Source organism: Mixophyes fleayi, chromosome 1 (assembly GCF_038048845.1).
Source record: "Mixophyes fleayi isolate aMixFle1 chromosome 1, aMixFle1.hap1, whole genome shotgun sequence".
Lineage (NCBI taxonomy): Eukaryota > Metazoa > Chordata > Amphibia > Anura > Limnodynastidae > Mixophyes > Mixophyes fleayi.
Window position 1 is genome coordinate 106,556,331 of NC_134402.1, and position 16,946 is coordinate 106,573,276.

The following is a 16,946-nucleotide window of genomic DNA, read 5'->3' on the forward strand; positions in this document are numbered from 1 at the left end:
GGTGGCTGTTAATATAGCTCCTTATCTCTCACTATTGACTTACACTAAGGTCAAGTTACTACTTTTAAAAACTGTAAAGATCAAAGTTTTCCTTTGCACAAAGCAGGTAGCAGCAATCCCACACCTATGTCTTACCATGGCCTCCTAACTCCGGTAGTTTATAGTCTAATTATTGTATTATTTAATTACAATTACTGCATGTTATGTATTACCCCGCTCTGCATTTGAAACCATTAAATAAAAGCGGTGTGCATGAAAATGTTAATGGGTCTGTATGATACCACAGCTACAAATGAAGCTTGGAGACAAATTGCGTTTATTTATCTGAACATCTCAAGAGGATGGTTATTAAAGCACAGCAAAAACCTCAAAATCCTACAAATGTAATTCATGTACCAACAGGGAAAATGCAGAATGGAAAACGGTGTAATAGATGTCAAACAAGAGCCAGTCTTAGAAATGAAAAGTTAAATATTTGTGCAAGAAATACATGCATGTCTTTATTTTTACGGCAATCACTTGTTCTATTTCCCATGTTGTTTGTTTTAATATATCCTGAAAGCATTTTTATATCCTCGCATCCAGGAAATCTATATTTTGTTGAACACTGTGGGGATACCACTTACAAAGAGTGAGATTGGTGTAATCAAGACATCATTTCTGCCTTCTGTTATGCTGCAAATGTATCCTGTCCTTCCAATCCGTTTGCGTCATATTTCCTACCAGTGGTTGTTTTATATTGGGAAACTTCCTAACCTATACATTTCCATATGAAAACCTATTATTATGATTTAAAGTAGCACTGACATATGCAGACGTACTGTACCTTGTGGTATTAGGAAATATATGTAAAACGTTGTTACTGAGAACTAGGTTGAAAAGAAAATAACAAGAGCTGAAGCTCTTTACACAGCTATATCTTGCATATGTCAAGGCTATATTCCAGGGAACCAAACAGAGATCATTTTTTTTCCTTATTGCTAATCTACAAATATGCCAGTCCTATTCAGAAGGATTTTTCAGTCGATTCCCCTGAATTTGGGAGGTTTGTTTGCATATTGCCACTTGGGAATGGTTTCATAATCTTTTTGTAACTAGCTTCAGTGAGGCTAACATCAGTGAAATTAGTTCTGAGATATCAATATGTAAATAACTTAATACAGACATTCGTAGACTTGTGCCTCAAACCTATTTTAAGAATACAAAGGTTTATATATTGGATTTGGAAATGCCTTTTGGTAATGTCTGGGCTATATGAAGGACTCTATCAAGAAATAAAGTGGCACTGTCCACCCCCTCCCTGAACTAGCGTCAGTCACATGGGTCCGGTGTCCAGGACTTAAGCGGTTGGTGAGATACTCATCCAGCACCAGTATAGTGGTCTGTTCTCCTGCGAGGGGACACAGGAGAAGTTTGAAACACTTCGACACCTTAGCACTTTCTTGCGTTAAAAGCGCTAATTGGATGGCATTTCAAACTTCTCCTGCACCCGTAAGCAGCAGAATTCATGATTTGTACTTTATTTTAATGAGTGGAAAGGGCAATAGTAGAACTAGAGCTGGACTTCTTAAGGAGTCAAGAAGAAAGTGAGACTCTATTGTTCCTATATGAAAAAACAAAAAAAAGAGCAGTGAAATTGGGGCATTATACATTAGAAAAAGCTGGGGGAAAAATGAAAGGACTGGCCAGAAACGGGATCAAATGGTGAAATGTCGTAGAGATCCTATGCTCCTTAAGGAATACAAGAATGTGTTCAACTCCTAATCTCACACACATGTATTCCTTAGTTCTACTTGTCTGTGTATATTGGAAACACTATCTTATTTATTTGCAGACCATGTCGTGTATAACTTTAGAACAGTTGCAGAAAAGTTGCTTTTGTTGATGTTTGTTGCTTGAAATGTTCAATAGTTTGATAGTACTACATCAAAATCTAGTTCTTTTTATTATTGTTTATTTTTTTGTTCTATTTTTCCTATTTGTGACTTCCCAGTGACAAATTAAAATGGCCATGGGCCCTCACTATATTTGTGGCTAACTGCCTACTGAAATATTCTTAGTTCAGAAATACTACATACATTGGGGTTTACTCTGGTGAGCATGCCCAAAGTGTTTTACAGTATGCAAAAAGCCTCATTATCTATTCCTATATCATAGACTGTATAAGTTTAGCATTTTTTAAGAGTAGTGTTTAGATCAGATGTGTGCAACCAGAACCTGGGGTCTCTTGATGATCAGATATGCAGTACTACCTATCTTGGGTCCCAAATGAATAAAACCCTCATACTTGGGGGTCCAAGTGTATATGTGTGTGTGTGTATATATATATATCTATATCACCACTGATCTAGTAACCACTTTTATAGTATCACATTAACTGCTAAAACTCTTGTTTCCCCCCCTCCTATATATTCTAGCCATAGAGCCTTTAGCGGAATGCCTTCGGACTTCTACAAGCTATGGGAGCTAGCCATGATCTTTGCCTGTTTGCTCACGATGTTCTCCTTTTTATGACCACCCCGGAGACGACGATACTATCCATGCACCAGATTTTAGACGCCTATAGTGGGGCTTCCTATTATAAATTAAATACCACCAAAACAGAGGCCCTCCCTATCAATTTACCAGCACATATATTGCCTTATTTGAAACACCGCTTTCGTTCTGTCTGGTAGGAGAGTTCTGTCTCTTACTTAGGCATTCATATTCCTAGGAAGGTTTCTGACGAATTTGATGTCCACTACCCCCAATTGACTACGCAACTTACAAAACTGTCTAATTCTTAGATCGTTTGAGGTCTCCACATTGATTTTTAAAATGATGTTACTTCCCAAGTTAATGTCCGAAAAACCTACAATACCTTACCTCACTCTGAAGACGTTTATGGACATGCTCCACTCGCTAGTGCTCAAATATATCTGTAAGGGCAAACCTTTGCGTTTATCATTTCATTGACTGGCCTTGTCCAAGTGACAGGGAGAGCTCATCCTAGCAAGCTTGGTTTTGACATACCAGGAGGCATGTATTAATTCCCAGATCAGAGACTGGGCGCTTCCAGCCCATCGTAAGCCCTGGGTTGATTTAGAAAGGGCCCTTCCCTATTGCAGATTTGATTTGGTTACCCATACCTTGCAGACCTAAACCTCTCCACACCCCATTCATCACCCTAGATGCCCTACGAGTCTGGGACAGGACCCTGGGTTTGTCCAAAGATTTTACTCCCGCAAATAGAAATCTCTCCTTATTTGGCATAGGTAAACCTATCCATGATCTTAACTTATCCCAGTGGGCTGCCAGGAGTATTACCTCTCGCACCAATATTTTCACTGATGAGGAACTGTGGTTCTTTGCAAAACTACAGGAGTCATTTCACATACCTTAAACGGATTTTTATAAATGTTGCAGTTGCGCCACTGGATGAATGACCTCCTTCACCGCGATTTCCAAAGGGTGATAATAAAGGTGGCATTATTTTTTGTTGACCCTTGTGTCGAATGAAGTTTTTAGAAGAAAGGAGAGAAGAGAGGGGTAAAGGCAGTGTGGTTAGGACCATGTAAAGAAAGAAAAGGAGAATGAATGGGAGAGGAAGGTTGTAGATCGGGAGGATTTTGTTTAAAGGATTCTGGCAATGGAGAGAACTACAGTGATCGTAATGTCATGCACCAAGACAGATGTCCTCAGTGCTCACCAAAGTTCTGGAAAGTGAAAGTGTTTTTTTCTTTCTTTACAGCTATAGGGATTCTACTGGATTTATTTTCCAGTGGCCACAATAAGCAATAGTGGAGGAGCAGGGAGGGTAGTACTACAATGTAATTTGAAGGAATTAACACTCATTTGTAATATAGAGATCAATTACATGTATGTGCAACTGACCCTGCTTTATATTCAGTTTATAATTATTTAGTGTAATACAACTGGGATACTTATGCTGCCTAAATTTTGGAGAGAGTGCGTGGAATAAATGTGTGATGGTTACATTTGCTTCTCTGGATGTGATCACAGAGCTTCCCATGGCAACAGGGAAGCTATGAATCTGATTGGTGAAGAACAAACAAGGCACGGTCACTGCAACAGCTGCTGTTCATGCCAGGAGTTATCACAAACTACAGATGAGCACATCAGAGTTCATCAGATGCTCTGTCTGGGGACACAGCTACAGGCTTAGTTTGAAGGTATTGGGAAGCAGTGAGTGAGTAACATTAGGAGCAATTATCTCCTGGTAGGGGTATTTCCTGTGGAGGGAACAATTACAGAAGAAGGTTAGGAACCACTTGAAAGTGTTTCATATTTGAGTGATCATTTCTATTCACGTTACATGTGCTGTCGGTGCCTTTTGCTGGCCACTTCCAAAAGTTAGAAGCCAGAAACTTTCACTGTGGTGTTCAGTGTGATTTGCAAAAGAGCCGTAGGATTTCATATGAAATTGTGGGCATGGCTTATGTAAATAAATGTGAGTTTTCACGCAGCAATAATATAACCAAATAGCCAATACAAAACAAAAAAGGAATACTGTCTTTAGACTTATGCTATATGTCTCTTTTCTAGATGACCCCCTCCCTTTCTGTCTCATGCTGTAAACTTATAAATTGATTGAGCAACTTTCATTTTCTGCATTACTCTAACATTATGGCAGACATCACTCGTATATACAGCCGATCCCATTCTGGTTGACAGTGTACAAAACATACTCCTTTCTTGCGGCTAGTATATACAACAGACTGCATATTCTGCTTTGTGTACCAATTAAGTAAAGTATAAACTAGCGTTCAAATCTGACCAATTTCTCATGGTTAGTGTGCACAGGCTGCTTTATCATAGGTAGTATAGAAATAGAGCAAGTCCTGCTGCCTATCTGGTAAGTAAAGAGAGAGATATTTGATAGATGAAAACTTTTTAATTTTTTTTATTTATCTTTCAATCTATCTTTTTCTATCTTCTAGATTTTTGGTTATAATTAAAGCATTACTGTATACCAAAGCCTGTAGTACTGTTAAACCTTTTTACAGTGATAGAATAAACCAGCACATCCTTGATAAGTGAAGGGCAGCGAATGTGATTGATGAAACTGAAAGCAATTAGTGGAAATATTTTCAAGCATTAGAATATAGGAAATGTATTTATATACTCTTGGAGTAAGCCGGAACATGCAGGGAAAACCCATACAAACACGAGGCAACAATGCTAACAACTGTGCCCTGGGCCGCCCATCTGCCTATGTGCTAATGTAGTCATTTTTGGCTATGCTGTGTGTTCACAGTTGCCATTTTAAAAATGTCTACCTAGGATGGTAGATCTTTGTCTTGCAACATTCTGAGAGAAATGCTCTGTGTTTATTTGTTTTTGTAACAACGTGTAAATATTCTGCTATCACATCAACAGTTTGCTTTGTTTGACCTAGTACAAGTTGGACAATGACAGGAAATGTCTGGTTACTGTAGGTTATGGCACATTCAAATTTGTAGAATAGATAATTGAATTTTATATTTGCATAGTAGCTCTCCTATGTAGTTTTATTGCTTGTGGTTGAGGGGGGGGGGGGGGGGGGGGCTACTCCTTTACAATTTGCCACTTTTTTTTTTCTTTTCTTCTTTTTTTTTTTTAAAACAGTGCTGCTCTGGAAAATGCTTTTGTGTTTTACCTTTTTTTCATAACACTTTCAGTTTTATGGATTTAGTTGGGCATTAATGTCACACTGGTAGAACATTCACAAACATGTTTATAGGCATTTGAATACACTACATTACATACACTTTGTATACGAAACGTCAGCCATACTTAGTATTCAAATACACATGACCTGTGGTAACTGTATATTCTCTGGAGGCAAAATATTGATTCCACAGTAGATCAGCTGTTTGCTAAGCAACATCTGTTTACAGTACAGCTGCTGCTGTGCCTCTGTCTCTGGTTGTAGCGTCTTGCCTGTGACTGCTATTAAGTGAAATGAAGTAAAGATTGGAACAATTATGTTGTGCTCGGGGGGCATGTTTGAGGGTCGCGCCAGTCTTGCTAGAAGAGCTATGTCCAATAGCTGGTGTTGAACATGGATTAAGGACAAAGGCTGTCCTTAATCCATACCACATTTTTTAAAATAATACTTACATTTACTCCATTTTTTTTCCTTCTTAGATTACAGGGAGTTATGTGTTGGACAATGCCCTGAAAATAAACTCACAGCATCAGCCTTATCTATACATTTGTGGTAGCCCCTCTTATTTTATAACCTAGTTAGGGGGATATTTACAAAGCCCTGATCAATACAGTAAAGTGCATCTAATATACACACAATAAGATTTTATACTGATGACCACTAATGAATTGGTGCATCTTGGTCACGTATTGTGCATGGTGCATCTTGGACACTTAATGTGCATGATCAAAGTAATGTCTAGTCTAACAAGTGGCTTCTTGAGGACCAACATGGCTCACTGGTTACTCATGAAATAGACTATACTGACAAAAGAAGAGCATATAGCTCTGTCTTGTATTATCTTTATTAGAACAACAATATTACAGTGAAGGAGACTGTTAATTGATGCTGACTCTGTTCTCTTCCAGGAACTCACAAGTGCTTTGATGCACGTGAAGCTTCACCTCTTCGTCCAGGTGTTTACACTCGTATTTTTCCCAACTGCAATATGGTTTTTCCTTCAAGTGCTGGCGCTTACACCTATAAATGAATGGCTCTTAAAGGGGTATGTATTGCAGCATGCTATTTAAAAACCACACAAGACTTTACAAGTATTTCACTGGTGTATATTAATATTCATTATTCATTCATAGTCTCTCTCTCTCTATGTATCTATCTATATAATGAATTTAAATTTTAAAAATGTATAAAGTAATAATGGTGTGGAGATCTTTTTATAATTGCCAATAACAAAATCGTATAATATAAGCATATACTTTTACAATGTTCCTTGCAGGATAAGTACTGTAACTGATACTGATCGTTAGGCTTCGCTTTCATGCCAGAAAGAGGGGGTCCCCTCTTGCAAACAGTTTGCCCCATTAGAAGTTAATGTCTGGTGATCATGTGAGATCACCAGACAATAGCATCCTACAATACAGAAGTCCAGAGATGGGGCGGCCTTAATGCCCAGTTCTCACACACCCTTCAGTAATTAAACAACAACAGCATCAGGGTTAAATCTTCTTGCAGAGTTATGTCCATTGCATTAGAAGACTTGTTGTCGTAGTTCTAAGCTTTGTATATACACTATCCGCAGACCAGTTTTGTATCATAGTTGAGGACAACAGAAACGCTTGGAGGCATATACAGTACATTGCCAATAGATGAAAGTAGTCTAAGGGGCAGATTTACTAAACGTTGATGTTGCCTATAACAACCAATCCGATTCTAACTATTATTTTTTAGAGAGTACTAAATAAATGATGGCTAAAATCCGGTTGGGCAACACCTTCACTTTTCAGTTGTAGGACATTTAGTAAATATACCGCTGCATTTACAAATCCCTTTAAAGAAAGCATTGCCATTAGTAATAACTTTTTTAGAAACTCTGATATGATTAAATCTTTCGGGGGGGGGGGGGAATTCAATTTAATTGGCCACGTTGCGGGTAAAAGTAACGCGGCCTGTGCATTATTACTGTTATTACGGTAAATATGCGCTTAATTACTGAGCAGAATGCCGGGTTAAAACTACCGTAATAACGGTAATAGGTTTAACGCCGCGCTAATTCGGGGAGAATTGAATTCCCCCTTCTATTCTCATTTTTCAATGTCAAGTTGAATCTGATGGTTGGGATTTATTTTGTGTGTGTTTGCAAATCAATCCTTTTAGGGCCTGCATGGTTCCAATCTGGTCAGATGGTCAGATGTGTGTGTGTGTGTGTGTGTGTGTGTGTGTGTTTAATTATTGGTGACCTTTTAGTTAGACTTGTAGGTTGAAAATTATAAATACTTTTTTTTTTTAATGGAAATTGTTTCTTATAACTTTTTCTTTTTGCATTTGACGAAAACAAATGCAACTGATGTTCTGAAGTATCTATTTGCTTTTAAGGTATTCTTACATTTTTAATTAAGCACAATTTTAAAGCTTCATAGTATAAAGTTCCTGCAGTTTTGTATAGAAAAGAAGAATGTGGATGGTTTGTGAATATATGCGCTTTAATTCTGCATGTAGTTTAAAATATTTAAAGGTCTTTGTATTGCTTATGTATCTGACTTATGTTAATGTTCAGGGGCTAGCTGACGGGTAGGAAGGATTAAGATGTCAAGAGAAATTAGGCTAAAGACATCAGCCAATCAGTTGCATTCATCACGCCGTACGTGAAACCTTCTTATATTTAAATCTGATCATCTCATATGTGACACTGAGCTCTTCGTTAAGCACTAATAAGTGTCCTTTATTCCCATTCCACTGCAGACATACAGTCTTCCCTTCTGCCGTCCCCATGTCAAAAATACTTTCAAAATTGGTCCCTTATAATCATTCCAAGTGCTTAATGCATTTTGGTTTTTAAACCGGTAACTCCCCTAGGATTTAGTGTGTTGGATGAATATAGAAAGGGATGAAGCCCTCATTGAATTACAACTCTTGAAGAATACGAAAGAGAAGACAATAGTGAATGATGGTGTGGTGTACATGAAATCTTTCCTTCTCATTCATATTCTCCCTGGCCAGAACGTAAGATAATTACAGCTTGAGATCATCACAGCTGAGTTTTCCTGTGATATAGAACTAATTTGGAGACTGGCCAAAAAGAAATCCATAGCAGCCCCCTTGGTATACCTTTTTTATGCTTGCTGTTTCCAAAATGCACCTGAATGTACTAAAATTAGTCACATAAAGTTCTGCACAAACAGTGTTTCACTATTGCATTAGATAAACTCTAATACATCTTTTCTTAACATTTTTGTTATATGTGAATCTGATGTTGGAATGTGCAAAGTTAACAATATAATACAATATAATACACAAGTGATGCTAATAATACATATGAACTCCTGTACATTATATCTGTATTAATGGTAAGTTTCGATGACGTTGCTTATAATTGGTTAGTCACCACTAGTGTTAATTAGGAATATTTGTATGTTTTAAGGAATTACGGATATTAAAAGTCACCTTAGATTTCCACAACCAGTTAAAAAAATCACTTTGTGCCTTTCATATGGTCACAGAACTCCTTTGTGACTTCTAATATATATATATATATATATATATATATATATATATATATATATATATATATATGATAATGCATTTCCCACTGTACATTATAAGAATATTAGAAGATACAGAAGATTTTTGTGACCATATAAAAGCATGTGACTACAGATTGAGGACTTTTATACAGGTCATAGAAATCCAAGGTGACTCCTTATCTGTAATAATTTACAGTATGGAGTGGATTATTCTATATAATATACACATTTTTCTAATAAAGACTTTAGTGAGGATTTCAGAACTGCCCACTAAGGGTCCTATTGCTTTGATTGGATCTATGAAAGTCATTTTACTTTATGCAAATATGGAGGAAATAAAGTTCGGTTTATGTAATCTGAAGTCTACAAAGTAAATAAGAATCACTTTTCTATACTTCCAATCATTTCTTATCTTTAAAATGGCATAATATACCTGTGATGCAAATATAAAATTGCCCTATCCAGAGCCTCATAGTTGCAATTTATACCAATTATCCTCTATACTAGCACGCTATTACTTTACTAATTACTGTTCCAGCTTCCGATAGATACTAATTAGTATGTTTTGCAACAAATTTCATACTTGGAAACGAGATTTGGATTTATTTGAACCAGCAGTTATCCTGTAATTGCAGCACAGGCTATATTCTCCAAGGTCTTGCTAATTGGTAGTAACTTTTTGGGTTAAGGATACCAAGATAGCAGCAAACTATGGTTGTTTAATTGGTCAACACTTATACTACTTTCCCTTCAGTATATGTTTTTTTCAAAATGCAGCACCCAACCCATGCACCTATATTGTGCAGGCTCTTTCCCATTTTCTTTCTGTTATTGGTGGACTCCTGAAAAAGAACTCTTGTCATCCACAAATTAGCATCTGATGTACAGAACTGGACTAAGCAATGCCCCTTCTGTGTCATTCATACATATGGACATCCCCAAATCAGGACACATTAGGTCATGCCCCCTTGTCTACTCAAACCAATTCCAATCTGCCTGAACCATGCCTATTTGGGTGCCTTCTGGTAAACCATGTATCTTTAGGGTGCCGGAAATCTGTACTGTTGGCCGGTATGATCATCTCACCAATTTATTTCATTGGTTTAATTACCTAGTGCCAATAGTTACAGTGTGAGCTTATCTTTATCTTGCTATATTTTTCTGTAGGCAAAAAAACTCCTGCCATACCTTATTTATTATTCCTGCTCTCCCAAGCTAGGGGTGGCATATACCCAATCCTGCTAAGCAGTGCTTTCTGATTGCTGGTGGCTGCCAGTTTCATAGCCCCAGTGGCAAAATGCTTTTGTGCCATAGCCCTAAGTGTGCTTAGTGTAGATACACTGAAAAAAATGAATTGACGTCTTGTGATTACTTCCTATTCTTTTTCTCCCATTTCCAATTTTCAGTCATCCTTTAGGGCAGAACCATTCTCTCTCCCATGTCTTTTTCACTTTTGCATCGTTATTATAGTACAGCATTTTATATATCTTTCCTTGTGTCTGACTGAAAATCTCTTGTGCTTCTAATTAATCATTATGTGCATAAATGTAAATGGGACACTACTAGTACATTCATTTACAGGAGAAAATCTATTTCTACATAATTCTAAGGTCTACAACAAAGAACGCAAGTCTGAAACGTTAAAGCGTATGGCTGAAGAACAGAAATCTGATTTACTCCAAACTGAATCTACACAATAGCTTTATTGCATCACTTGTGTAATACATCATCAAAATTACATTTTGGATTCAGTATCTACGCCTACCAGCACATGACTCCACAGTAGATAATTTTTCAACTCTGTCTGTAATACCAGGGCTCACAAGCTACTGCAGACTCCCTAACCACAAATGATTATGAACGCTATTCAATTTCTCCCTAAGGGAGCTATATATTCAGTGCTGTTTAGGTAGAGGAGAATCGGGATTGTGGTCAGCACAATTAGCAATTACTGTGACACTCTTTCTGTGTATTGGCTGTAAGAAGTGTATTATATTGATTATAAGGGTCAATTAAGAAGAAATACTCTTTTCAATATGATTGGTGCTATATATATATATATATATATATATATATATATATATATATATATATATATATATATATATATATATATATATATATATATATATATATTAATGATGATAATTTAGGGTACTGTGGGCTACAACAATACCTCTAACTGGACTGGGAAATCTGCGAGTAGGCTAGAGTTGCAATAACCTATCCTTTCCTTACCAGCCAATAAAGTGTTAAAATTGTACTACTTTTTAGACATTGTAAGAACAAAATATTGTACAATTTCCATGAAGATGAATAGTAGTATTAAATAGTATTTTTTTTTTCTTGCGTATATAAAATACCTGTAGCCACACTTGAGACTGTGCATGCCATTTTACTTATTTAACATTTATTTTCTATTACCCAGATTGAAGGCAGCATTGACTTTATTTCCCCTAATTAAACTTCTTTTGTTGTAGTCTGCAGACGGTAAGCTGTATGCCTCCTCCGGTTTCCTCAGCGGTGATTTTGACCAAAGCTGTGGGTGGTAATGAGGTGAGTGTTCTATCTCCGTATGTATTGCCTACTGCATTCCATAGCATGGACTGATGCTGGTTTGTTTACGGACAACAGACAGCAAATACGTTGGGCCTGATTCATTAAGGAAAGTAAAGCAAAAAAAATAAAAAATTACTTTGGACCTTGGCAAAACCATGTTGCATTGGAGGGAGAGGTAAATTTAAAATGTGGAGATAGATTCCTAGTTAGGGTAGGGCATGTACAAGATCAACTTTAAATGGCAGTGTTAAAATAGAGCTATCAAGTATCTGTGTGCTAAAAGAAAAAACAGCCAGTATTTAACTTATGTGCAAAATAATATACTAATTTGCACCCCTTGCATTGTAACATGGTTTTTCCAAGGTTCAAAATGTACTCTTTTTTTTTTTTTGCTTTACTTTCCTTAATGACTCAGGTCCATTATGTTTTATGGTGGTTTATTGGTTTATTACATATCATGTTATGTCTCGAATGCTTTACCCAACTAATGGCCTTGAAATGATCTGTGTTCAAATCTGGTTATGACCATGGGAATAGTAGCTGGTGTCCTGGTGAATCATATTATTTCACCACATTCAAAGAAGAGTATAGATCAGTAAAGTTATAATATAGTTTTTTTACCATTTTGTCGTGTTTTTCTGTGGACCATTCCGGTGGTAGTCAGCATATCGATGCTGACTACCCGGACAATACTTACCCCGACGCGGCGACCCCGAACGCCTACTTCACGACCTTGCTCCAGGACGACTGCTGTGACCGGCGACTGCCAGGGATCGCGACCAATGAAGAATCCGGCCACTCTGCATGACGTCACTGCCGCTCGCGATGCTCTTCTCTTTGCTGTTAAGGTGGAACTTTGTACATTGTCTATGGCCACATACTTACATTTCCACCTTAACAGCAAGGAGAAGAGCGTCGCGGTCAGCAGTGACGTCATGCAGAGTGGCCGGATTCTTCAATCCCTGGCAGTCGGCGGTCACAGCAGTCGTCCTGGAGCCAGGTCGTGAAGTAGGTGTTCGGGGTCGCCGCATTGGGACAAGTGTTGTCGGAATAATGGCAGCCATGTTTCCGTACCCCACCCGACCATTATTTCATCAGACTTGTTGCTTGGTAAAGGCAAGCAAGTTTCTACCATTGCCCGCTAGAGGCATTTGACATTTGGACTGATTCATTTTACTATGTGTCCTGTCATGTTAATAAGTGGGGAAAAAGACACAGAAGATTCTCTGTGCTGAACATATTTATCCTCTTGCAATGCAGAACATGGGAGCACAGTCTGGGTACATGCGAGTAATCATTTCGCGCTGGTGCAGAATATCTCAAGTTTAAATTATGGGAAAATAAGTTTTGTGAGTTAAACGATTTTGTGTGGTGAAAAAAAGAGGACACCCTGGAAAAATTGGAACTCATAGTTTTTATATTTTAGCTCAGGCCTGTCCAACCTGCGGCCCTCCAGGTGTTGTAAAACTACAAGCCCCAACATGCTTTGCCAGTAGATAACCTATTGATAGCTGGAAGAGCATGCTGGGACTTGTAGTTTCACAACATCTGGAGGACCGCAGGTTGGACAGGCCTGTTTTAGATATTCTAGATATATGGCGTAATGAGGAGTCCTCTCCAACATATACCAATGAATTTTCCTTTCATTGTTAAGACAAAATGGAGTATTTACTCTGTTATTCCAGAAATAATAAATAATTAAGTACTTGTGATTATAAGTTCTGCTTCACAGTCATAAAGTGTAACAGCGAGATGTTGCTTGGCCTGTGCCAGCCCACTGCTCCAATACCCTGAGTGGGTTAACAACCCTTCTTGTGTACGCTGCTAACATCACCGCTTTTGTTAGGCCCTCTTGTCTCCCTGTCATTTTCCCCACCATAATCCTTTGGGGCTGGATTAGTCTAAAACAGCAAAGTAGCCAGATGTCTGATTCAGAAAGAGTCCCAGAGGCCAGCGACGGAAGGCAACTTAATTCATTCAGGGCTGCAGATCAAAGGTACCTGAGAATTACTTATGGGCACGTAATTTGTGTCACATCTATTATTATCACTCAGAAAAAAATCTATGGCACCTATTATTGCTAATTGCTTATAAATCAAATGTTGGAGAGTTTTTTCTAAATCCTTTTTTTTTTTTTTTTTTTATACAAGAAGTCTTCTAAGTACCTTAGAATGTTTAAAACTAATATGACAAATCTGTGGGTGATGCTTTCAACACTCAGATGATGAAATACTGTTATCTCCAGGGTCTGTAGTGATCCCATCAGCTGGTAATGAGCGCACAATTAAGAAACACACTGGACCTCTTGTATTAATGGCACTGATGTGCCTTAATTTGCACTGCTGCATCTAGTGCATATCATGATGCGCGAATTCCGGGTAGGTCGCCCGGATTCCCGGGAGAGCAGGCCATTCTCCCGCATCCTGCACACTTCTTATTGAAGTGGGCAGGATGGGAACATCCATGCTGTAATTCACTGTGAATAGCGTCATTTTGGGCCCGTCCCCATCGTCCCAAATGATTATTTGTCATGGTGCCAAAATTATATAACTTTCCGCACCCCCTCCCTCTTCAATCAGCACACTTCAAAAGTTGGAAGTATGTTGTAACTCCCTCACTCCTCTCAGTTCAAGTGCCTTGGATCTGTGTCCACCAACAAGCAGGATACCAAAGGCAAATGCAGGGGACACACAGTTGCTGCTAGAGGGCAGATAACCACAAGAGGGCCCATGCTGCATAAACAGTGACAGCCTTCTGTAGAAGCAGGTGAGGAAGGAGGTTAAGGTAATATACATGGTAAAAAGATGGGTATGGTTGGCAGCATCTGACGGTCTTAAGATTTCTACAAAAACTCGCTCAGCTTTCACGTCTCCACCTCACACTGTCTCTTCTCATTCCAACCGTACCAGACAACTGATAGCCACTCAAACATGACAGTCACTACATTAATATTGGTGGCTGATGATGCCTTTGCCTTACAGTAACCACACGCACTTTCCCCATCACCCACTACAATTTTTATTCAGCTACAGTATAAGTCTAGTGTTCCCCACCCTTATTGGATTCTAAGCTCATTTGGACAGAGCCATGTTTAGTTCAGTTTCATGTCACTGTATGTCCTTTATTTGTATCATGATCCCCTCAATGTACAGCAGTTTGTAGGATGTTGGTGCTTTATAAATAAAGGATAATAATAACTCCTCCAACCTATGTGAACCTGCACAATGCAAGCACCATTGACGACAGTTTGGCGCTGCACCTCAACAGTTTTGTGCTCTGTCAATGAAGACCACAGCATTTTGTAGCTGTACTTTATAATAAGTGTGTATTGTTATATTGATAGCACATCTGTTGCTAGTCTTTGGAGTGCTGCATGTAAAATATTATTGTTTCCATGGGGGGGAACAGTGTGTTACCCATCTCCAGAGTAAATTTTGCATAGCTTCACCGATGCACCCTCTGTGCTCTGAGCATGTGCCAGACTGGCGTATTATCAGAAGAAAACAAAATATATCCTTGGCGCCACAATCTATCATATAATATAATTAATAAAGCAATAATGTCCAATGCCCAATACTTCACAAATATTGTCCAATATTCAAGTGATGAAATATTCTTCTTTTTTATTATTCTTCAAATCTTCCAACTCAAGGTGTCAATTCCCTCATGAAAGCAAAGACTAGGCACAAATTGAGAAGTACCGTATTTCCCCATGTATAAGACGCACCTTTTTCCCCCAAATTTTGGGTCTAAAAAAAGGGTGTGTCTTATACACTGCAAGTCTTACTTACCTGAATGAAGAAGTCGGCACCTGGATGTGAGAGGAGAGAGGAGTCCCGGCTGGCTGTATGAACTGCGTGTCCCCGCCGGAAGTCCCGCCGCGTAACCGGAAGCCGGGCTGTTCCAACTCCAGCCCCTGGTCTCCACCGGAAACAGGCCACAATTGCCGTGATAGGCGCTCCGAGAGGTAGAGGTAAGGCACTCAGCTAGAAGCCACCAGGGCCAGGGGGGACTCTCAGAAGGCAGGGGGCACCCGGGAATCTGGAAACCGCCAGCAGGGCAGCATGCTCAGAGCATGAGACGGCGCAGGAAAACCAGCCGGCAGTGGGAGACCCCAGTTGTCTCAGGAAGCTTTTTTTTTTTTTCATTTTGGGCCCCAAAATTAAGGTGCGTCTTATTCATGGGTGCGTCATATACTTGGGGAAATACGGTAAGTCATAAACTTGCATTAATAAATACACGTGTAATTAGGGGTTCTCTCACTGTGTGGATATTTATTAGAGATGGGCGTGCTCGGTTCCCAGAGATCCGAACCCACCCGAACTTCGCCTATCCGAGTACCGAGCCGAGCAGGATCAGTACTCTACCGTCCGTTCGAAATCGAGGCAAAACGTCATCATGACGTAGTCGGATCTCAGAGCTCGGTTATCGCGATATTTGAAAAGCATAAATACCCGCCTCCACAGCAATCCATCGCCATTTGACAGAGGGTGAGAGCAGGGTTAGGTCACAGGCTGCATTAGAGCAGGGACAGAGCAATAATTGTACACCTTATTCTTTGTATTATTATTATTTCAATTCTAATCTATTCAGTTCTATTATTATTACCAATTCTATTGGCTATTGTTAGAGCAGGAAGAGAGGAGGCTTTTTTTTTTTTTTTTTTTTCAATTTTTTGCACTACAAGTGCTTTGGGGTGTCCCATATTCCCCAGTGTGAAACAATAATTTTTCTGGCTGTAAAAAGTCATATCTAGCAGCAGTATCTATTGAATATTTTGCACTACAAGTGGTTTGGGTTCATTAAAATGGATTCAAAGCAGTCCACATATGAGCAGAATCAGCAAGCAGGTGCTGGCACCAGTCCTGATGGTAGTCTTCCCTGTACGTCATCTGGTAAAGTACATAGTATTTTTAAATTATGGAAAAAAACACTCCCAAAAAAATAAGTATACTTATAAGTATAAGTGTAGGGTGCAATCTACCCCCAAATAGGAAAGGGACTTAGGGCATTTCTATATCACGTACAGTCTTTAAAGGCTGCTGTTTTGGCAATTTCTCAATAAGGGTAGGGTGTCATACACAGACTGGCCCCAAACTGCCTTTGTCCTTTTTAATTTATATTGTACAGTCTATAACGGCTGAATTTTTTACTATTTTCTACAAATGGAGGGGGGCCTATAGAGACATAAACCAAACTGCCTTTGTCCATTTCTT

The 16,946-nt window shown here is 38.7% G+C and overlaps 1 protein-coding gene across 3 annotated transcripts in view; it reads left to right on the plus strand.

Annotated features, from left to right (window-relative positions):
* Positions 1-16,946, plus strand: part of SLC10A7 (solute carrier family 10 member 7) — a 140,365-nt gene that overhangs the window by 23,083 nt on the left and 100,336 nt on the right. For all 3 annotated transcript variants that reach the window (XR_012688598.1, XM_075199072.1, XM_075199063.1), the window contains exons 3-4: positions 6,559-6,695; positions 11,652-11,727. Coding sequence is in view for 2 of the 3 variants with exons in the window: in XM_075199063.1 (XP_075055164.1) it covers positions 6,559-6,695; positions 11,652-11,727 (213 nt within the window). In the remaining variant the exon portion in view is untranslated. The remainder of the gene's footprint in view (positions 1-6,558; positions 6,696-11,651; positions 11,728-16,946) is intronic.